The following is a 22,580-nucleotide window of genomic DNA, read 5'->3' as shown; positions in this document are numbered from 1 at the left end:
CCCCATGGGGTTGTGGCCGTCGCTTGCTGCGACGCTGCCTGCTTTCTACTAACGCATCGAGTGACACACAGGCTGACAGGCAGTCCAGAGCATGCAGGCAGAGCGTGCCACGGGATGGTTATATATTTTATAATACATTAGGCTACATAAACGCTGCTGCCGCCTATCACAAGGCATTTTATTTACATCATGGTTTCACCATCGCTGATGAGCGGCGCTTTGTAGGCGAGGAGGGAGGCTTACCTTGTTCATTGTTGGAACTCCATTATTTCATATATGGCTCTGCATCAATGTAATAAACATATGCGTTGTGAGCCGACGTGAGTTTTGCGGATTCACTGTTTTGCCTGTGTACATGGAGACAGGAGGAAACTGCGTTCTCAAATATTTCCACTCTGGAAGGTGTTTTCACTTTTCACCTCCTGAAAACGTGGTTCTCGTCTAAAGGGACCCCAGCAAACGATACTTTGTTTTGCCGTTTTCTATGAACACCGTTCTCGTGTAAAGACCACCTCAGTCACCACACAATAAGATACCGAATGATATTCAGCCACCTAAAAGTAAAATACCCAATTGTACACTCACCACACAGTAAAATACCCAATGGTAATTTAAATCTGAGTGTAGAGATAGAGTCCATTTGTGTACATTTTTGCTAACTGAGGATTTTACCACTACGTCTCTCTCTCATCGTAACACAATCGTACTGCTCACAAACTTCCTCCCTGAGCTCTCACACAAACAACAAACACTGGTCCCCACCCTGTTGAGGTATTTCCTAAATCCCCCCCCCCCCCGTTCCCTCCCTGTGCAGCTGAGCCCGCTAGACAGCCCGCCAACAAGAGACGGAAGCGTAAGATGTCTGGAGGCAGCACCATCAGTGGAGGAGGAGGCAACAACACCAACAGTAACAGCAAGAAGAAGAGTCCAGCCAGCGGCTTCCCTCTGTCCAGCCAGGTCCCTGTGAGTTTTCCAGCTCCACCTAGTGGCTGGACCCCAATATGATACCCCACCCCAGAAAATGTCTTTGAAATCGGCTCGTTTTACAGTTTTATGCCTTTTTAGATGACACTCTGGATGAGCTTAATTTGCTTTTGTAATACCGGTATGATGTAATAATTGCTACATTTATGTAGTACCTCTTTATTATAGGAGTACTGAATTATCCGACAATACTACCCCTTCCTGCCGATGTCAACGTTTTTGTTTGTCCATTACAAACCCGGTTCGGCATTTATCGAGACCCAAGTATCAATAAACTTTTGGCTTGTCGAGCCTGTTATCTGGTATAGCCGCAGCAGCTGCCGTCATGGGCCGCTCGCTATATAATAAGGGGCAGGCGCGTAGCGTGGATTAAATGATTGACAGGGGTGGTAGTGCATCTCCGACCGATAGGTGTGAATGGAGGACAATTTAAAACAAAGGTGGCTTACATGCTGTAGTTTGCTACTAACAGAAATGTGCATGCACAAGGGCTGCCAAAGTAGGCTATCTTCTGTTTTTCTTGTTTTTTCGCCTCCTCTTCGAAGTTAAACTGGGCAAGCTCTAAACTGACTGGTCCACGGTGGTAAGGGGCCGAGACGCGACGGGTGGTTGCGTTATGGTGGAACGGGTGAAAAAGTTTTGGTTTCATGTTTAAAAAGACAAGAGGAAGGGGCACGGTGGCACAGTTGGTAGTGCTGTCGCCTCACAGCTAGAAGGTCCTGGGTTCGATTCCCGCTCGGGGCACTGTGGGTGCTGGCGGTGTGTTTCCTCCTCCGCGTCACCAGTGCCCATACCCGAAGGCGGGGTTGGCGAAAGGGCCTTTCTGTGTGGAGTTTGCATGTTCTCCCCGTGTCCCCTAGGGTAGGTACCCTCACAAAAACATGCAGTAATCCTGGTCTCTAAACTGCCTCCCCCTGGCCAGCTGGGGCGCCTGATGGAGGGGAAAGGAACTGGTTGGAATAACGTGTTCCTTTCGCGCGCTACGTACAACCAGGGAAACTCCCCCCTGTCAGGTGTAAAGGAGCAACTTGGACACTCAAGCATGAAGGAAGCATGAGTTAAGTCCGTTGCTCTCCCCAGGTTGGCGGAGGGTGTGTAGAGCCCAGGATCACAGTAGATGATTGACACAGGGGTGAAAAATGGGTTACAAAATCGTGGGATAAAAAATATATTATTAAAAAAAAAAAAAAAGACAAGAGGGGAGCTAAATGTAGTACAGTTGTTAACTTCATTAGTACATGCACGAAAGGGAACATTTTGACAATGCATAGGCATCTGTCAAACCCAAATGCGATACCTTTGCATGTCTGAGTCGAAACAACACAGGAGCCTCGGCTGCTGCAAGCGGAATAACCGTCCTCTTCCAAAAAACACATGTGGTGCTTGTTGCCCAGAAAGACTTTGGCGTTGCCATAATTTATAATCCAATTCATAATACATATGGGAAACTCAAAACTCTCTCCCTGCCATAGAGTTCTAATAATAATTCAATGTGCGACTTCTCAGTCTATCGTAAGGCAGATCTACAAGCTCACAACGCGGTGCAACCAGACGCAGTGTGAGCTTGTAGATTGGCTATTTTTACGATGACGTATACATTACGCTTGACGGTACACAATTAACAGTTCTGATAATATGGTTAAAATAAAGAATGTGTGTGTGTGTGTGTGTGTGTGTGTGTGTGATGGCATACAAACTCTCACAACTGGGTTGAACTGGCCAATAAAAATAAGGTTCTGTTCAGAATGTTTTGTTTCCACAAAATAATAGCAAATGCTCGATAAGGACCCGGCTCGATAAGGTGATCGTTATCAAGAAAGAATTACGACCTACATCCCTATTAATAATAGTTTGTCCCTTGTTGGCAGGACGTGATGGTGGTTGGCGAGCCCACTCTGATGGGAGGAGAGTTTGGCGATGAGGACGAGCGCCTGATCACGCGGCTGGAAAACACACAGTTCGACGCGGCCAATGGCATCGACGACGAGGACAGCTTCAACAACTCGCCAGCACTGGGGGCCAACTCGCCCTGGAACAACAAGGCGCCCAGTAGCCAGGAGAGCAAGAGCGACAACCCCACCTCACAGGCATCGCAATAGAGCCCCAATAAAGTCAACCCCCGCTCAAATTCAGCAGGCATTGGAGCCCAGTGTCCCATAACCTCTACACACACACTCCACTCTAATTCCCAATCCACCTGAACCACCTATTCAAGTAACAGGAGAGCGAGAGCCACACTCTCCCTCGCAGGCACAGCTTTAGAGCCCAGACTGAGTCCCTCAACCGTAAACAAAACATCACACTCTCAGCCCGGCCACGCACCCCTACACACATGTCCAGCAGCACATCTCACGGGGAACATTTGTCCAGGAACCAGAGTCCAGATTTCGACAGGCATTGGAATGGAGCTCACGCAGAGTCCAGCAACATGGATACAGACACACCCCCCTGAATGCACCAACCATCTGTTTCAATCCTGACTCTGCCCCGAAACATTTGTCTCGCTCACTATCACTTCAGAGCTTAGATTGTGATTTGTGACAGGATTTCAGTCACAATTCTGTGTTGGGGAACAGAATCTATTGGTAGTTCCAGAACAGTGACACATCTATAAAGCAAGCTAAGTGTGTGTGTGTGTGTGTGTGTGTGTGTGTGTGTGTGTGTGTGTGTGTGGGGGCGGGCGGGGGGGGTAGGAGATCTACTGGCAAAAAGTGGAACTGCAGCACGTTCATGGAGGTGGACGGACGTTCATGTGCGTAATGTGCGTCATCCCAGGACCTCAAATTTGAGGTCCGGGCTAGGCTAGGCTAAACTTCCGCTCACTCGAGCCATTGAGTTATAATTGTACTTCCGGCACTCTTCCGGGTGCTTCAAAATGCCACTGAGCAACTTCTATTGAAATGAATAGCGGGGGGGGGGGGGGGGGGAGGCAGACGCTCCGGTTCGGTCTCTATCCTTTTATTACTCTATGGCGCTGGCTCACCTGCCCTCTTAACACAACTGGCTCTAAACTCTGGTTCTGCCCCATTATACCTATATAGATAGGTTGTGCTTATTCCATGTTACTGGCAAAAGGGAATGTGTTTACGGTTGTGTCCTGTTGTGTGTGTGTGTGTGTGTGTGTGTGTGCCTGCGTGCATGCAGAGGGAAAACGTATCAGTCTGAAACCAATACTTGGGCTTTGCTAGAGCAGAGTGAGCCAGAATTCATTTTAAGATTCCATTACAACTCAAAACACTGGTAGGGAGAACCTAATGGTGGCATTAGGAAATCGTCTTACACTAAAACCCACACATACATAAAACACATACAGTCGTACTTAAAGTACATATACATAATAACGATTGAAGGATTTTGAGTATCCTAGTGCTCAAACCCTCTCTGATTTCTCAGCAAGTACATCCTTTTAAACGGACATAGAGCATTTAACACTCAACCACACATGCTGACATGCTCACATACTTACACCTTTAAAGAGTTTTATACCAGTATCTATTTCCCTAGAATGTTTTTAATTTGTACGTAACTCCTTCATTTCAGTTGTTACTTTTTTATTTTTTATTTTCTACCAAGATTGAAAGCTACAGACCAAGGAAGCAACACAGGACTTTTAATGCCTCCCCTCCCCACAACCCCCTTCTAAAAATATATTGTTTTTATCTTTTATGTTTATAAAAGAGAGAATTTTAGTGTGGATGTTTTTATTTTGTCTTTTTCTTTTTCTTTCCTTTTTGGAAGATTTTGACTTTGTGTATTTGTGCTTGTATATTTAAGGTAGTAGCAAAAGTTCTGTCCTGACTGTAATAAAAATGTATTCTTACTTAGATTTACCTAAAGCCATCCTGATCTAATGTAAAGAAAATTGAAAAAAAGAGAAAAAAACACTCATGACCCCACCCCTCTCGTCTCTTCTCTTCCTCTCCCTTCTTCTTTCCCCACTTCTCCTCTTTCCCTCTTTTTTAAAACTTGTGTAAATTAAATGACAAATACCCAGGGGTACACAGTCACCATTGAGAGGTAATTTTGGCATGTTGCCATTTACTTTTGTCATTAATTACTATTTATTGTCAGATACTCACTCTATTGCATCTTGTTTCTTACACACATGTAATGATATTCATTCTTTCCATTTATCATGATGCGGTGTACTGCCAATTTCAACTTTATGCCAAGGTTAACTTTATTAGCTAATAAATTAATTCCATGTTTGATCACTGGCTGAAATTACAGATTTCTTGTACCTTTGTTCTTGTTTTTGTGCAGTCTTACATCAACCACAAGGTGGCGCCACCCGTCCACAAAAATATCTTCTAAAACCAGCCTTCCATAAAGTTCAGTTTCATTCACATGATCGCAGTAGTCTTTTTCTTTTCTTTCCTTTCTGTAAATACAAGATGAAGCTCTGTTAAGCTCCATAGCAGTTTACTTTCCAGGAACAGTTAAGATTGTGTTTTAATGGTGACTTGTACCCTCTACAAATCCTGTAGAAAATCATTGTTTGATATATATTTTTTGATTTGGTTAGTTTTTGCCCTTGATAATTAATGTATGGTACCAATAAAAGATACATTTTCACTTTAAATGATTGGAGAGCTTGTTATATTTATATATATTTTTTTAATGGACAAGCTTTGATTTTTGTTTTAATATACAATCTGGATACTAACTAAGTCAGTGAGTGGATGGATGTAGTGTTTTTGTTTTGTGTATAGGTCTGTTTAGATATACAAACAATGATACAAAATGCATATACATGAACATTCTGTATATTTGTGGGGATAAGACCATAGAGTTATGGATAAGACAAGAAAGCTTGAGACAGTATTACTAATCTTGGTCAAAATTAGATAAAAATGTTTTATACTGTAGTGAAGTGATTGACAGTATGCAGAATATGTACATTTCAAGCACAACTCAATACAAAAACTGTTAACAGTGGACGACACCATAAAGCATTACACTTGTTTACAATAGGGTCCACCATTTTCAATTCATCAGAACATTTAGAGACGTACAAATATACAGGTATTTAGACAGGTACATATCTTGGTGGTGTAGTGAATTTGTGGGCCAGACCCATTGCAAGATTCTGTACTCTGTCGTCAACCCTAAGCCATTCTAGCCTGTCAAAGTGGGCAGGGGAGAGGTGGGTTTGGGGGGTGAGGAGGCCCAGTAGTAGCCTGACCAGTTTGTTTTGGGAAGCCTTGTTTTAAGTGCTGTGGACCTGGTACCAGGAGGTGCATGCGTACTGTCGAAGAAACCTTGTACGAGGGCTCCTGTTAGGCGGGGTCTTCAAGGTGTTTTTGTTGACCAGTGAGGAGATCGTGTAGGAATCTTGTTCTTTTTTGATTACGTTGGTGGCCATGTTAGCACCAGAAAGATTTGCCTCCAACCTAGGTAGGTAATTTCATCTTTACGTGTGATAATATTGTCACCCACTCTAACCAGAAGCCATCTGCCTTGCTGAGATTACTATTTGAGACAAACAGAATGGATTCAGTTTTTCACATGTGTAAAGATAGTTTGTTATCAGCGAGCCAGGTGCAGATTCTACAGAGTTCAGGGGGGGGGGGGGGGGAGTGTTCCGTTCACCCATGCCACCTGTTCTCATCCCTCCAGATAGGATTGCATCTAGCCCTAGAACGGCTCTTGTTGTTACATACAGTATGTACAGTATTTCACATACATGAGCCATAGATCACCCTCCTTGATTTCTGGTAGAACTTTAAGATGTGCGGCCTAAATGTGATAAATGCTCCGTTTGTACCCATTAAATAATTCCAAAGACGTGGAGTGAAATATGGTCCTCTAGTTTTATATCCATGTGAAAGTTCTGGCACAAAACGTGTATTTAGTCAATTATCTCCACTTTTTCAAGAGATGCACACGGACATCTTTCTCTCCGGGCGAGGGGGGCCGGAACAATCGATTAACTGATTTTACAAATACGTCCTGTTTACCGCAGACGTCATCACCAATTGACCAAGAAAACACAAAAGTTTGCGGTCACACAATTGGCAGGTGCTTTGCGATAGGTGCTGGGTAATTAATCACACCACCTGCCAATTGTGTGACTGCAAACTTTTGTGTTTCCCTGGTCAAAAGCCTTTTGATGGTCCAGCATGACCATGCCGCAGTATTTGCCAGCATCCAACACCGTTTGATGTAGTCGCTCAAATAGAGGAGGCATGTGTTAGTGGAGTGGGATGTTCTGAAGCCATATTCGTACATTAGTTTTTTTGTGGCAAGATACTTTTCAACCTGTTCATAGTAGATTATTTTTGAGTGGTGCAGCCACTCCAATGGCCAGCAATGTGTGTCCCTCATTATAGAACCTTTTATATTATTATTACATAATACATCCCAGCCTATACAGTCTGTGGTCCCAGTCCATGAAAGCGCTTCAATGTTTTTCAGGCCAAAGAGGACCTCTTGACTGAGAGAGAGAGAGAGAGATGAATCAGGGAGCCGTCAGCTGGGAGTCCTAATTCGTTTTTCTCTTCAAAATGAAATTGAGAAAACAAGAAAATATCATGTTTTATTTTTAAACCTAAAATGACACAACAGAACACAGGCCAAACGAATTATACGTTAGTACCCTTACCCTGAGGGCCCCCTGTTGAAGACCCCTGGCTGCACCAGCATGTAAACATTAACAAGCCTCTGTACCGAGTGACTACTGTATGTTGCTGCTATAGTTCAGTAACCTTTGGGACACTAGGACCACGCGGGCAGCAAAACTACCGAATGATTTCAGCAACAGCTAGCTACTAGCTAACCAAACAGGAGCTAAGGGTCGAGCAGTGCTACATTTCTCCTGAGCGACACACAAATCCAACTTTATGTTGTAATTGATGACAGTTTGAAAGGTAAGAACAAAAATAATTAAAAAAATAGTGTATACAAATAATTTAACTGGCTGTCTAGTGTCTGTCTACTCCTGTCTAGCTCACATGCACAGGGTTGAATAACACAGTTCAGTGTTCAGCTAGCTAAACGTAAACCAAGCTAACATAAGGTTAGCTGCCTTAACTAGCTGATGAGGAACTGGAATTTTCTAATAATCTAATAAGTTATCAAAAGTTTAAATAAGACATCGTGCTGACGTGCTTACCAAATGGAACATAAGTTAGGGTATTGTTATTATAGTATAACATAGTTAAGTTAGTTGGCTACCGTTTGCTAATCCTGCAGTTTTTTTCACCGCCCATGTCATGTGTAAACAATTTTGGCAGACGTCAGCTGATGTAGGATCAGTTTTCTAAATTATTGATCTGACTGTCAGTCAATACGCGTAATGCCAAATAACACATATCCAGCCTAAAGTTATTTGTAATGGTAAGTAGTGTTTGTGTAAAGCCTATAGTTGAGTTGTGTCCACACAGGAATGTAAATATGTCACTCATTCATCCACACTGACACTGACGCTAGGTTGCATACCACTGGACTTCATCCATACAGAACAAAATCTGATCCAGAAGCTATAGGGAATAGGGTCCATTCCATATATGTAACTCCCACCAATTTGGAAGCTGAGTAGGGGGGTAACGATATAGTAACTGCATCGATTTTAATTTCAAGAATCAAAGTATATCGAAATGTAAACGGCAACATATAGTACCGTTTGACTTTTATCGTATCGTTTTGCAAATGCAAATATTCGATTGTACCCAAAATCTCTTAGACAAGTTATTTAAAAAAAAATCACGGTAGACATGTTATGAGCTACTTTCTGCTAAGAAATTCCGTGCTGTGATAATGTTTTCTTCTAAGTGTTGGAGTTTAGGAGGCGTGTAGGAAGTCACTCAACGGCTCTGCATTCCACCTGTTTCAAATTTGCACATAATAATGCAGGAACACAGCAGCACATTGGGTTAATGAAACAAACGCTTTGCAGATAGAAAAGATAGAGGATATTTCAAGCTTGTACTACAGCTGCAGTGTTGGTGAGTTTAATGTTGTTGCGAACGCAGTGAGCACTTACTATGAGACCTAGCAGATCATGTCTGTCTGTCTGTGTGTGTGTGTGTGTGTGTGTGTGTCTGTCCCGCTATCCAAATATGGAGTGTGTTGCATCAGCAATCACTCAGCTCCATATATGGGCACAAAAGGGGCCAGGTCCACATATACAGTAACAGCGGGACAGACAGACAGACAGACAGACAGACAGACATGATCTGCAGGGTCTCAGCTGCGTTCGCTTCCCGCGTTTGAGCGTCTTACTGGTTTCATTCAAGATAGGAAATTTGTATTTGGATCAATGGGCTGTCAATGGAGGGAGGGTATTGCAACTCTAGATTCATCCCATTATTAATTTTTTTTTTTTGCAAATTGCGGCTAAGGGCCGATTCATACTCCTATTTTACCGCTGTTTCGGCTAAATTATTTCAGCTCGTCCGAAATTTTCAGTAGCACCGAAGAGACAACTTTAGGACGGTACCCGCCCCCCTGAACCTCAAATGACGTCACATTGTAGGCTATAGAGAGCCGAACCGACTTTTATTCGGCTCTAAAATAGGAGTATGAATAGGCCCTAACTATCAACATGTTTCACATTTCTTTGCTAAATAGTTACTGTATTGCTTTAAAATCATTGATCGTATCGCCTTAATGAACCGCTATCGTCAACCATGTGTTGTATTAATAGGTATCGCTCTTAACACCCTGAGCTGAGTTCTCCGCCCTATCAATTAGTAACGCCCAGCACTCAAGACGGAGATTGATCAAAAGGACGGAGATTATTGATATCAAAACCGATCGCATCGCTCCACAGTCTGGGAGCGTCTGTTGCGCAACACTTGATGTTATTTTCTGGTGGGACGTCATCGAAAATGTTCCCCCCCCATTTTAGCCGACGACATCGAAAATCTTAAAACTCTTGATCTAAATCATTCCGTCCAATTCTAAGAAAATATTGTGTTAAAATGGCCCACCGCAGTCCCGTCGCTAGTCGCGTTAGAATTAATCATACCTCCCGTTGTTGTCGATCGCCTCGAGATTGTTTTGGCTACATCAAGCTACTTCAGCCACATCTGGGATAACATCCGGGCCGTCGCTAAATGTGCTCCACTGCTATAAATCGCTGGGCGCTATGATTTAATGGATTAAATAATCCCAGGCGTTCGGGGTTTTAAAATGTATCGTTACACCCCTAAAGCTGAGTGTAATGTAGACTAATTCTGGTTGTAAATTAGGTCATTGGTTGGTTGGGAACTTGGGTATGATTATCTACTACTACACACTGTCTTTGCAGGAAGGTGAAAGGATGTCTGACCAGCTGTGAACAACCAACTGGCCACAGACAGTTAACCTTGCCCTGTGTGGGGCCAAGGCTGGTAGGAGTTTGGTGTGGAGGAGTCGACTCCATTCAACCCACATGGTAGGAGGTTATAGGGCTGTCAGCATTATGACATTTTACTTGACGAATAAGTGTCACTCAAATGATTGCGATTGACAATTTCATTGTTTCTGTTGTTTATTATTAATGAAACATTATGAATAAAAATTACATTTCTGTTTTGGCTTTTAGCCTTCGTAAACAAAAGTTTTGCAGGGCAGACATGACGCATAAAAACACTTTGTAATTATTATGTAATAATTGTGATAGGTGCAGTCGGTTTAAATCACTGTCATGGAATCTTTACACCACTGTTCTCTGTGTGTGTGTGTTGTTCTATCTTTTTGGTCTGCGGGTGTGTTCAGAGGTAACCATGTCTCAGGTGGAGAAGAAGGCGGGGCTGTTGAGGAGGACATCGTCCTCTAAGAAACCACTGAAGGAAAAGGTGGTGCTCATGTATGATGAGATCTTTGCGGTGAGTGACATCAAAATTACAAGTAGGGCATGTTGGCTGAAAACTGGCCTCGTTCCCATCCTTTTCTCATCTCAGAGGAGAAGATCCTGGTGACAACCTATTGTAGAAAATACTGTACCTATAAGGCGGGACTTCCGTTGTACAGTATGCACTTCCCTGGAAGCTGTCTGTTTCGACCAATCACAACATAGGGGAATGTAAACGCCTCCGTAAAGCCTCAATGTAATGTCCTTGGGCGGTACCCGTGCCAAATTCCAGTATTTCCGCTTTGACACTCAACAGGTCTTGCCTAGCGTTGCTGATAATACATTATGTCATATTTTATGACCGCCGCCCTCAATCTTCAGTTTATTAAAAAAAATTCAACAATATGTTTATTGTTAAATTTATTTTACTTAAAAGACAACAAAACTCTCATACATAAACGGCAACATACCTCTCCCTCCCCCTCAGATACTATATATATATATATATATATATATATATATAGTACAAAAAAAACATACCTACCAAAACACTACATTAAGATAGTAATGTAGTGTTTTTGTTCTAGAGGAGACACTAGATTATCCAGACAAAACCGGATAAACGAAAACAGCCAGTGTCATTTGAAGGCTCACAGAGTGCACCAACAAGACCAACGTCTGTCACTTCTATTTATTGAAGTGAAGAGTTGAGTGCTATTCTCTTATTGTCTTTGTAAGTCTATGCGTAGTGATCAACAAATGATCACCTGCCATTTCCTTGTTGGGCAAGGCCATACAGTACAGCTGAAGGTTGAAGGCCTACAGTATGTATCTGACTATTTGCCCAGGCTGTAGAGTAGGGCTGACAGTCTGGCCCTGGGTTGGGTTGGATTGGGCAACGACAATGTAAAAGCTGGGGTGATTATTTAGAATCTGTGTATATAGAATATATTATATAGTATATAATTTATACAATGTATAGGATTTTATAATCTTATGTGATGTTTGTCGTAAACAAGTAACAATTATTTATTGCACTTAAAATTCTTATATACTAGACCAGTGCCCGGCTGTAGAGCACCGAGTCGATAACGATGAAAGTTGGAGATCCATGCCCCACCGGCTATGCAGTACCCGTGTCACCCATCTGTCTGTGTCCCATTGGAGTTCTGTGTCAGACATGCCCAATTATGAAGTGTGTTGCCTAATCTCAATGTGATCTTTACCTCATCTAAAGGTGAGGTAAAAGTGTGGTTAGGCCACACCAAAGGGTCACCATGCAACGTAAGGGCCCTTTTTGAAACTAGCTCCTCGCCACTCGCCCTACACACTTCCACTCGGTTTGAGCATGGATATATAAATAACCGAGACGCAATGCAATGCAAGTGGATGGAAGGGATTCCGGTGCCGTCTCTATTATTTATATATCCATGCTCAAACCAAGTGGAAGTGTGTAGGGCGAGTGGCGAGGAGCTAGTTTCAAAAAGGGGGCTTGGGTCCAAACGGTTGCAAGGAGTTAACGCTAAAACATCAGTGTGATGTCAGAATACTATACAGTATATGGAGATTTAGGGGTGATTTGGATTTGGGCCCTGTCCGGAGCCTGGGCAGAGGCTTTTGTGCTGGTTCTGGTCTGGACAACTGTGGGTCCGACGGTCTCGACACCGGACACTGCACTCCCTGTGGTGGTGTGGAACATGTGTGTCAAATTTGAAGTCTGTGGGGCGAACGCTTCTCGAGTTACGTGGATCACAGGCGTACAGAGATGCGTTTCCGCCTAGTTGTAGCCCTTATATTGAATTGAGATGTTACCAGGTATATCGGGAGGTGGCGTTTACTGATCATATGGCTGCAAGACGGTGGTTTCAGTATCTTGTTGCTGTCTGTTTTTTCCCCTATAGAAAGAAGACCCAGCCAAGAACAACCCTCGATTCTGGGATGAGCTTTTTCTCATGAAGGTATTGATGACACTCTCATCATCTCAGCAAGTTATTAGGTGGATTAGTAAATGACACAGCCACAAGCCACTACCACCTGTCTATCTCCAATGTACGCCCGGCCCATTAAAAAACACACACACACACACACACACACACACACACACACACACACACACACACACTCACACTCACACTCACACTCACACTCACACTCACACTCACACCTCACACTCACACTCACACACGCAGCAGTGGAAGAATGCAGAGAGAAAACACAGTGACATCACATCTAATAAACTTCACTAGGGTGTGTACACTAAACATTTTCTAAATAATTTTAGGATCAGGGGATCATCGTCACTGCTGCTGTTCCACTCCATTTCGTTCTATGAAAACATTGCTACGATTATAAATGATACACATCGCAGTCAGTGTGCAAGGATGTTTTGCGTGACGTTTTCTTTTTGTGGCGGATTTCAAAACGCAGCGAAAAAACGTGATCTGTGTGCAAATAGTAAATACCTTTAGTGTGATATTCTGGTAATTTGAATAGTGGCTGCAATTAGAGCGTGAATATCCATACTATGAAGCTGTTTCATGTTTTGTCACATAACCTGTTGTAATTGGGAACAAATGTTTACTGTCTGAATGCATTATGTCTGGATGACAGTGTTATCCCCAATGTCTTGCATGTTATGTGGTTTCTTTCTTCAAAGAGGAAAGGACTTCTATCCAGCAGCACTTTGTCCGCTCCTTAGTAAATAATACTTAACTGAGACAGACAATCAGACATGAAGGACACATAGGTAGCTACATGAGAGAAGGCCCTGTCACCAATGCAATATATATATCAAGCTGCTGCAAGGCTTAGCCTTACCTCCTCTCCCCCCAACCCCCCCCCCTCTCTCTCTCTCTCTCCCCCCCTCCCTCTCTCCCTCTTAGGTGAACCTGGAATACCTGGAGTCAAAGTTGGAGAGTCTAGACGGGGAGGAGGTGCAGAGGATCCAGGACAATATCAACTCTCTGTTCCACCACTGTGTGCAGGCTCTAGGGGAGGAGCACCAGATCAAGGTGGTCAACGCCCTGCAGGTGGGGACAACCTGGCTACGTGAATTACTTGCAGTGTGTCATATCTGTCTATGGAGGCATCATTCTCGACACACACACACACACACACACACACACACACACACACACACACACACGTACACACAGACTCTATCTTAATTATGTCTCTCTCTTGTCTTGTCTTCCTTCCCCCTGTCTCTTGCTATGTCCATTTTCTCCCTCCCACTAGACGCTGTGTGCTCTGTTCCGAGGGGTTCACCAGAAGAATAAGTCTGCCTCTGGGTTTGATATCATCAACATGCTTATGGGCTTTGACAAGGCTGAGCTCAGAATGAAGGTAGGTATTCGTGGGAATTGTTGCGATATTGTTTGACATTAATAACTGACTTAATTAAGTATAAGAGTGAATGAGATAGATATTTGTGTATTTGAATGGCATTTGTGTTTCTCCTGTGTAGGAGCTGATGGAGAGTTTGGACAGTCTTCTGTGTGGAGAGGGTTCTGAAAGTTTGAAGAGCCTTTGTCTCAAACTTCTGCTCTGCCTGGTCACGGTGAGGCACAACAACACATACATACAGTACATACTAGAGATGCACCGATCGATCGGCCTCCCGATCGATCGGGCCCGATCACGTCATTTTCAAAAGATCGGGATCGGGAAAAAAATATCGGGAAAAAATTATTTATTAAATATAATATTTTTTTTTTTTATTAAATCTTTTCTTAATTGTATTTAACGTTACAGAAGAAACGTGACCATCTATAAGTCTTAAAGTCATCCTCCCGAGTCTTTAGTTTTGTTTTTTAATACAGATTGGTTCATAATTAATAACAACAAAACATCCTCCTCTCGAAGCAGCCTCTTGCTGCTGCTCCTAGGAAAACTTAGCGCACGACAGTGACGTTGGCCCTAAACAGCAGATCTGCAAGCTCACAAAGAGTTGCTTTCGCAACGCGCTGTGATCTTGTAGATTTGCTACGAATGGCGACGTTCTTGCGTAACTTGCGTAACTTGCGTAACTTGTAACTTGCGTGGCTAGTAGGCTAATAGCAGAAAGCTAACGACAACAAGCGGCAGCGGCTGCACTGAAACAACCGACGCTTAAAGCGACTTTTAAAAAGAAGGAACCACAGAGAGAGAGAGAGAGAGAGAGATGATGAGGAGAATCCAGCCCTCGCAAAGACCACTCGGTGGAATAATTATTGATCGTCATACACAGAGACACACACAGCGGAGTAACCTCGAATCAACAGGCTTCTAAGCACCGTCTTGTTCAGATCTGCTTCTGCATCTGCACTCGCTGTTTGAGTGCTAAAAAGGGAGAGAGAGAGCAAAAACAACTCGTTGTTGTTGCTCTGTCCACCCGGAGCAGGAAGAATATTCCGTCTGAAAAGTCCCAACAAAATACTCCATGTCCAATCCATGACTGTAGATAGAAACCCTTCTTCTAATAATATAAGCATAATATCTCATGCAGAGATCTTTATTGTAAACTTTTGTAAATGTTTCTGTGCCACGGAATCCCTCCTCTCCCCAGGGAGCTCTCCTCTCCTCCCTGCATGTGCTGCGACTCTGCACCACGTGTGAGCGCATAGGTGCATTATTTTTCCCTTGAACATAATGATGAGGCACATTAAAATAGCAATATAAGGTTTTTTTCCCCCTTTAAATAATGAAAAGGCAGAAATGTCTAATAAAATAATATATGCTAAAAAAAGAATAAAAGATAATGCTATAAATAAACTTTTTGAGTGGTGCAAGCCAGTCCCTTGGACTGGGTATGAGCATGAAAACAGCATGGTTGTTTTTCACCACCTGTGTGCAACCTAACACACGCACACAAACACATGCCCATATTAACTGTATATGATGATTTCGTGTGTGCCAGTACAGTACAGTAGAGGGTACAGTAGAGGGACCGGCACACAGTAACTCTGTCATTTCTCAACCGTTTCGGACACGGGGCGGCAGTTCGGAACCGTTTTAGTCCCTTTTTTTTCTTACTGCATTGCCAAAATGTATCTGATTGGGAAGAATTATCGGAAATGATCGGAATTGTATCGGGAGCAAAAAAAAGTGATCGGATCGGGAAATATCGGGATCGGCAGATACTCAAACTCAAATGTTCGGGATCGGATCGGGAGCAAAAAAACGTGATCGGTGCATCTCTAGTACATACACAATGTGTACACAGCACAACTGCTTTGTTTATAAGTAATATAAATGCATGTACTAACTACAGTATACTGTAATTCTTATTTTGTCTTTTGGAATAGTCATTGCATGCTGCTTCTTTGCACACTTAACTAACATGGCTGTTTCTGCAGGTGACTGACAACATTAGTCAGAACACTATACTGGAGTATGTGATGATCAACAGCATCTTTGAGGCCATTCTGCAGGTACGTTACGGTGCCATCTTGATGGCATGGTCCTAATTTATCTAGCTTATTTGGATGAGTATGACACATTGCCAGGGTTAGGAGTTCCATTCCTACCTTTGGTGGAGGGTAATTTACTCAACACTGCTTCTCTCTCTCTCTCTCACTCTCACTCTCACACAGATCCTGTCAGATGTGTCCAGCAGGGTGCAGCATGGTTACGATGCTGTAGTCCTTTTGGCCCTACTGGTCAACTACAGGAAATATGAGGTGCGTGTGACACACACTTGCGTATGTGTGTGTTGGGACTGGAGGAATATTTGATTCTGATACTTATTGAGCAGATTAATCAAAATGTGACTTTGTGTCATTTGTCAGTCGGTGAATCCTTACATAGTGAAGCTCTCCATTGTGGACGATGAACCCACATTAGATGTAAGTTTTTAACCTTTTTATATATATTTTTTTAATATATTCAGTGCTATGCCCTCTAGCAAGGCACTACATCCTTGAATACTGACTCAGTCTTTGTAAATGACAAATGTGTGACTGAAATATTTTGTTTCCCAGGGAATGGGTATGGTGGTCCACCAGGCTTTGACAGAATATAACAGGTGAGATCTGTTTTTAAATTTGTTGCCTGAGAGTCCCTTGAGATTCTTGCTTTGATTTTGTTCTCTACAAAATCGGATATCTATTTCTGTTCTTCAGAAGATGTGTTATTTATATCCAACGTTACATAATGTCTCTGAGATGTTTGCCATGTTGCTTACATTAGGAGAAGGTACTGAATATTATGATAATTTTTAAATGTGAATCTGGAGTGAATATGTGCTCTAGGCTGAATTGACATCCAAGTTATATTAGTTCAGGTATAAATTAGATGTCAGTTGTATTAAGTTGTTGGTTTCTCATGTTTATTCATGAGCTTTGTCTGACTCATTTCTGTATTTATTGTTACATTTGTTTATTCATTTCATTCAGTACAAAGAAGTATTTTCAACAATTGACATATATTTCCCCCCCCCCACATCCCCCTGGCAGCACAAATACAAACAAAATCTTATCACGAAATGATTTGACAATAATAAATACAAAATAAAAATAAATAAATAATGACAAAACGAAAAATAAAACGAAAATAAAACGCATTACATACAGTTAAACAAACAAATTCACAATGCCCGTCACAGTTCCCTTTTTATTGTTACATTTAAATTTGGGAAACTGTGTCTATCCGTGTCACTCAGCCTTTTTAGGCAGCCTTATTCAAGTGATGGATGAGAGCTGGAATCAGTTACTTGTTCCCATTTGTAATCTAATGTCTCCAGTCACCCCAGGAGAAACTTGGACATGGGAGAGGCGAAAACCATGACGACGTACAAAAAGCTAAATTTGGTTTTCAGTGGTTTTCAAAGTTGGGTCTGGCGTCCTCAAGGGTGTTCCAGGGTGTCCCCAGCCAAATGAGTAGTTTTGAATATTATTACAATGACAATGACTACTCTGCTGATATATTTCAACATCATCACCAAGTTTGATCGTTGGCTATTAAAAAATAACAAATCATGTCACCACCCCAATACGATTGTTTTAGACTGTTATTGTTTCCATCTAGTTTTAATAACAAAACCTAGGAGATCATGATTGGGAGTTGGAAGCAGATTTTCATATGAGATTTTCTACGATGGAATCAATTCCCATGGCCTAATGAAAGTACATTGGTGAACATGTCTCTGACATGAAAAAGTTTGATATTTGATATATTTGATTGTTGAACGATGTTTTGATATGTGCTGCCTTCTGCCCTGCTCTTCATTTCTCACTAGTCTCTCCCCCTGTTTATTAGAGAATCCCTGTCTGTCTCTGTCTCAACCTCAAGGGTACTGTATGTGTGGGTGAAGAGACGGTCTACTCTACAGTGTTCCAAATCACTACACAAAATCACTATGATTCAATCATTGACTGTCTTTCTATCTGTCAGTCTATTGGCCTGTGAAAATGAGAGGGGATACTGCCTGCGAGGTGACAGGCTAGCAGGATTCAGCGAGCATAACTATAATCAATCTATGGAGCAGGTGTGTTATCCCTTACCCTGTCACTCTGTGCTAATCCTGGTCCATCCTTTCTCCCCTCTGCCTCCCCTCTAGGCAGTACAAAGACAAAGAGGAGGAGAACCAAGGTGGCTTCTTTTCCACCCTCACCAGCATGGTAAGACCATCACTCTTCAAACTGTCAGTGCTCTGTGAGTCAGAGTTCTGTGGTTACTGGGCCATGCAATCCCCCCCTCCCCCCCTTTGTTTTCTTTAATGGGACACCATAGGATAGATGGGAGGGAGACGGCATAGAGGAGGTTGTGGTGCTGTTTGAGCGTATCTAAATCACATTGTTTTGATAGATTTATGTTAATGCTTATTGGTCTCACATGTATTAGTGCCTGCCATTGATCTGAGTGATTCAATATTTCCAGATTGCCAACACTGTCTTATGATTGTGCAGCCCTGATGTGTATTATTGTATGTTTTGTTGAAATGCTATCTGATGCTAAGCTTCATATACATATAGTGGGTCATTGTGTTGGCTGAGTGGTACCTCTCCTGTCCACAGGTGGGCAGTATGTTTATAGCAGATGCAGATGAGAAGCTCTCCGTACAGTAAGTGATATGATATAGTACTTTATTGTCAGTTCACACTGAAATTTGTCTTGCGACACAGCAGCCAAGTATGCAGAACACATATACATGCATTTGACATAACAAAGAACAAGACAATTTACATACATAAAGACATGAAGACAAGAGCAATATCCACCGCTTAGATTACCCTATGGCTACTACAACTGATTAAGCCTCAAGGTCGACTGGTGGACAAAGGACCTCTTTAGTCTGACCTTATTGTATGCTGGTACACCATATCTCCTTCCTGAAGGTAGCAACCTATATTCTCCATACAACACATGCTTAGTATTAGAAGTGATATTCCTTGCTAACCTTAGGATGCTGTTATCATACGTGGATGTATAACGTTTCTGAAGTTGTTGTCCAACAATCTTTGAACAAATGTTCAGTTGTTGCAGCAGTTGTGACTTTAGGGCTGCAGACAAACATCCATACCAGGTGGTACTACAGTACTGAAGAACACTCATAATAACAGAAGTGAAAAACAAAAGAAGAATCCGTCTACTAGCACCGAAGGTTCTTAGACAGCGAAGGAAGTAGATTCTTTGCTTTGTTTTCTTACACACTGAATCAATCTGATCGTTCCATGACATGGTCTATTACTACTCCTAGGTATTTGTACGAACATACCTGGTTGATCGGTTCACCATGAATAGTAATGGGGGATCTGTGTATCTCTGGTGGTGTACCAAAAACAATCTCTTCTGTCTTTTTTCTGTTAATGATGAGAGCGTTATCACTCCATTCAACCACCTTATTTACTCTGTGTTGGTGCAGTCCAGGATCACTGGAACTATCTAGGAGAGAAATCAAAACTGTATCATCTGAGTATTTTAGAATGTATTGGTCTGTTGTGTCAGTGCAACATTCAGACAGGCATTCCTCAATACGACAGCTGTCAGTATAAATGGTGAAAAGTACAGCTGAGCTCACACACCCCTGGGGAGCACCAACAGTTAGTTAATGCTAATGAGAGGGTAGTGTTCACTTTCACCATCTGTACTCCACCATCTGTACACCATCTGTACTACGCATTATTCTTATTTGACTTATCTAGGTGTTTTGTAAAAGTGGACCAGTGTCACAACCGCATCCTCTGTACCGCAATCCTTTTTATAGGCAAACTGACAGGGGTCGAATCTTTCTTTGGTTATACTAACAAGATGTTGTAACAGTATTCTTTTAAGTGATTTCATAATCACTGAAGTGAGAGCTATGGGTCTATAATCCTTATGTTCTTTTGGACATTGGATTTTGGGTAGTGGTTGTATGTGTGAGGTTTTCCAAGACAGGGGAATTGTGTGTGTGTCTACAGAAGTTTGGAATATTGGTTGCCACATTGGAGCTAGCCTCGGTCTCAGGCTTACTTATCTGCGAAAAGAAAAGCCTGGTCACAACCTAAGGCAGAAGAAGCTATCGGCGGATGTATCCTCAAATGTATTTCCCCCGGATACGATATTTTCCCGACCAATCACAACACTTGTTTAATTTGCGGAGAATGTAAACTGATTTGTAAAGCATCAACCTCATTTCTTTGGGCAATACTTCCGCTGATAGATAGTTTCAGCGTAGGTCTTGCCCAGGGTGCACTGGAGCCAGCTCAGATGCAAAGTTTTTTAGGAGAAAAGCACTGCATTCATCTGGCCCATTAGCTTTCCTTGTGTTAGTACACTGAAACACTTTCCTTACATCCTCTTCAGTGATGGTAATTCTGTCTGAACGGGCAGGTGTTACAGCCTTCAGTATTTCAGTGCACTTTGAGGAATTGTCCAATGATTCAAATCTGGCGAAAAAGGTATTTAGGTCATTAGAAAAGCCAAGTCACAATAGGTCACAATAGGTTTCATTGGGGTTGACATTCCTGTCAAAGATTTCATAGTATCCCATGCTCCAAAATCTTTGTCTATGAAGGCTGTTTTCCTTTCATTCATTACATTTTTTTCTTCTCTGGCTTCCCTCTTTTTAATTTGGACTTATAGGTCCTCATTCACAACGGCGTTTACGCTCATAACGTTACGTAACGTGAGCGGACAGGCATTTACGTGGATTCCCACATTCATTTGGAATTAATGGACATGGCCGTGAACTTGACGCTGCCGTTGATTGGTCGGAAACTCCGCAAAACCTCTGTAGGTGGTGGAGGGATCTACGCAAGCATACGCTTCCGTAAATTTATTCAGAAGGCTTTAGTCTTCATGCTGAATCAACGAGTAAGACGCGCGAACGCGGGAAGCGAACGCACTCAGCTCCATATATGGGCACAAAAGGGGCCAGGTCCACAACAAACAAATCACTGGCCCCTTTTGTGCCCATATATGGAGCTGAGTGGACCTGGCCCCTTTTGTGCCCATATATGGAGCTGAGTGATTGCTGATGCAACACACTCCATATTTTGATAGCGGGACAGACAGACACACGGACACACACACACAGACATGATCTGCTAGGTCTCATAGTAAGTGCTCACTGCATTCGCAATAAATAGTTCCCAAATCTCAGATAAAATATGTAGGCATGTGTCCCCAACATTGGTCAGCACATAAAAAAATGATAGCCTATATATAAAAGCAGAGTGCACTTGTATGCCTAAATGCATGCATTCTAGAGGCAAGTTAGCCTAGAGTCCCATATAGAAACTACCCCTGCAAGCCCGACACCTTTTTTATTTATTAGGATATTTCTAGCATGCGCGATTGCTGCTCACTTGACAGCCTTCTACTCGCAGTGCAACGCGTTGTGAGCTTGTAGATCGGCTCTCGCGGACTCGTGCTGCATGTTAAAAAACAAACTCACAATTATAATAAGAACATATACTTATCTGCATTCTGCACTGTACGAATCCAACGTTGTTAAGTGTGTGTTTAGTGAGTCAGTTCTCTGACTGTCGGTGTGTGTGTGTGGGGCGGACAGCAGGATGCTGCCGCTGAACCGAGTCCAATCTGGGTGAAATCTACATTGGAAAATTAATATAATGGCGTGGTGAGCAAGCAATATTGCGACAATGGTAACGAAAAACTCCCCTTTAGGAAGGAACGTCAGGCAGAACCCATCTCTAGGGTGGGCGGCCATCTGCCTCGACCGTGTCGGGGGGGGAATTAAAAGATTTCAGTGCACTGTGCCTACACATCGTGCTGCAAATGTGATTAAATAAATGCAGTTGCTGGTTCTGGCTGTTATTTGTTGTTTAATCTCCAAGACGCGTTTTGTGGTTCTATTTTTTACTAATTGTTTGGGTTTGAAGTATTCTGGTCCCTGGCGTGCTGGTGTGTTGATTTATTTTAGCTTGCTGTGTACTAGATAATCTTTAAGGTTTTTATTTTTTCTGTAGGCCGATATAATTTTATAATCTTTTAGAAGATCGTCTGTTCGGTTCTCAAAATTCCTTTTTATTCTGTTGTTGGCTAGTGTGCTCTGTGTTGAATAACTGGTTATCAGGGCCAATTTGGGGCCTGTATCTCGCACTTTTATTTCTAAGAAGGTTTTTTGGGCTTTCCGGAGGAAGGTCCTAGTGTATCCTCTTAGTCTGAGAGCATTAAATAGAGTTTTACAAGCTATTTTGAAATCACTTCTTTGCGTGCAAATCCTATGGAATCTTAGTAGTTGTGATTTGACTATTCCTGTGTAGGAGTGTGTCGGGTGGAATGACGTTTTGTGTAATAGGGCGTGAGTGTCTGTTTCTTTAAAGAATACTTTTAAGTCTAGTTTCCCATTTGTGTTAAAGTTTGGGCCCTTGAAGATTGTTACATCAAGAAA

The 22,580-nt window shown here is 42.5% G+C and overlaps 2 protein-coding genes across 9 annotated transcripts in view; both read left to right on the top strand.

The window, feature by feature from the left end:
• The window catches only part of ldb1b (LIM-domain binding 1b), a 37,839-nt gene extending 34,192 nt beyond the window's left edge, over positions 1-3,647 (top strand). For all 8 annotated transcript variants that reach the window (XM_080759582.1, XM_080759580.1, XM_080759586.1 and 5 more), the window contains 2 exons: positions 815-963; positions 2,853-3,647. In XM_080759582.1, coding sequence (XP_080615708.1) covers positions 815-963; positions 2,853-3,083 — 380 coding nt within the window. In that variant the 3' untranslated portion in view covers positions 3,084-3,647. The remainder of the gene's footprint in view (positions 1-814; positions 964-2,852) is intronic.
• Positions 3,648-7,738: 4,091 nt separating this feature from the next.
• armh3 (armadillo like helical domain containing 3) overlaps positions 7,739-22,580 on the top strand; it is a 48,034-nt gene continuing 33,192 nt past the window's right edge. Inside the window, exons 1-13 of the mRNA XM_080759578.1 lie at positions 7,739-7,853; positions 10,238-10,363; positions 10,687-10,796; positions 12,664-12,720; positions 13,645-13,791; positions 14,000-14,107; positions 14,229-14,321; positions 16,099-16,173; positions 16,336-16,422; positions 16,531-16,587; positions 16,723-16,766; positions 18,300-18,360; positions 18,757-18,803. Of these exons, the coding sequence (XP_080615704.1) occupies positions 10,695-10,796; positions 12,664-12,720; positions 13,645-13,791; positions 14,000-14,107; positions 14,229-14,321; positions 16,099-16,173; positions 16,336-16,422; positions 16,531-16,587; positions 16,723-16,766; positions 18,300-18,360; positions 18,757-18,803 (878 nt within the window). The 5' untranslated portion in view covers positions 7,739-7,853; positions 10,238-10,363; positions 10,687-10,694. The remainder of the gene's footprint in view (positions 7,854-10,237; positions 10,364-10,686; positions 10,797-12,663; positions 12,721-13,644; positions 13,792-13,999; positions 14,108-14,228; positions 14,322-16,098; positions 16,174-16,335; positions 16,423-16,530; positions 16,588-16,722; positions 16,767-18,299; positions 18,361-18,756; positions 18,804-22,580) is intronic.

This window comes from Protomyctophum bolini, assembly GCF_963924005.1.
Source record: "Protomyctophum bolini genome assembly, chromosome: 3".
Classification (NCBI taxonomy): domain Eukaryota; kingdom Metazoa; phylum Chordata; class Actinopteri; order Myctophiformes; family Myctophidae; genus Protomyctophum; species Protomyctophum bolini.
Note: the sequence above shows the minus strand (reverse complement) of the source record. Positions and strands in the feature narration are given on the sequence as shown.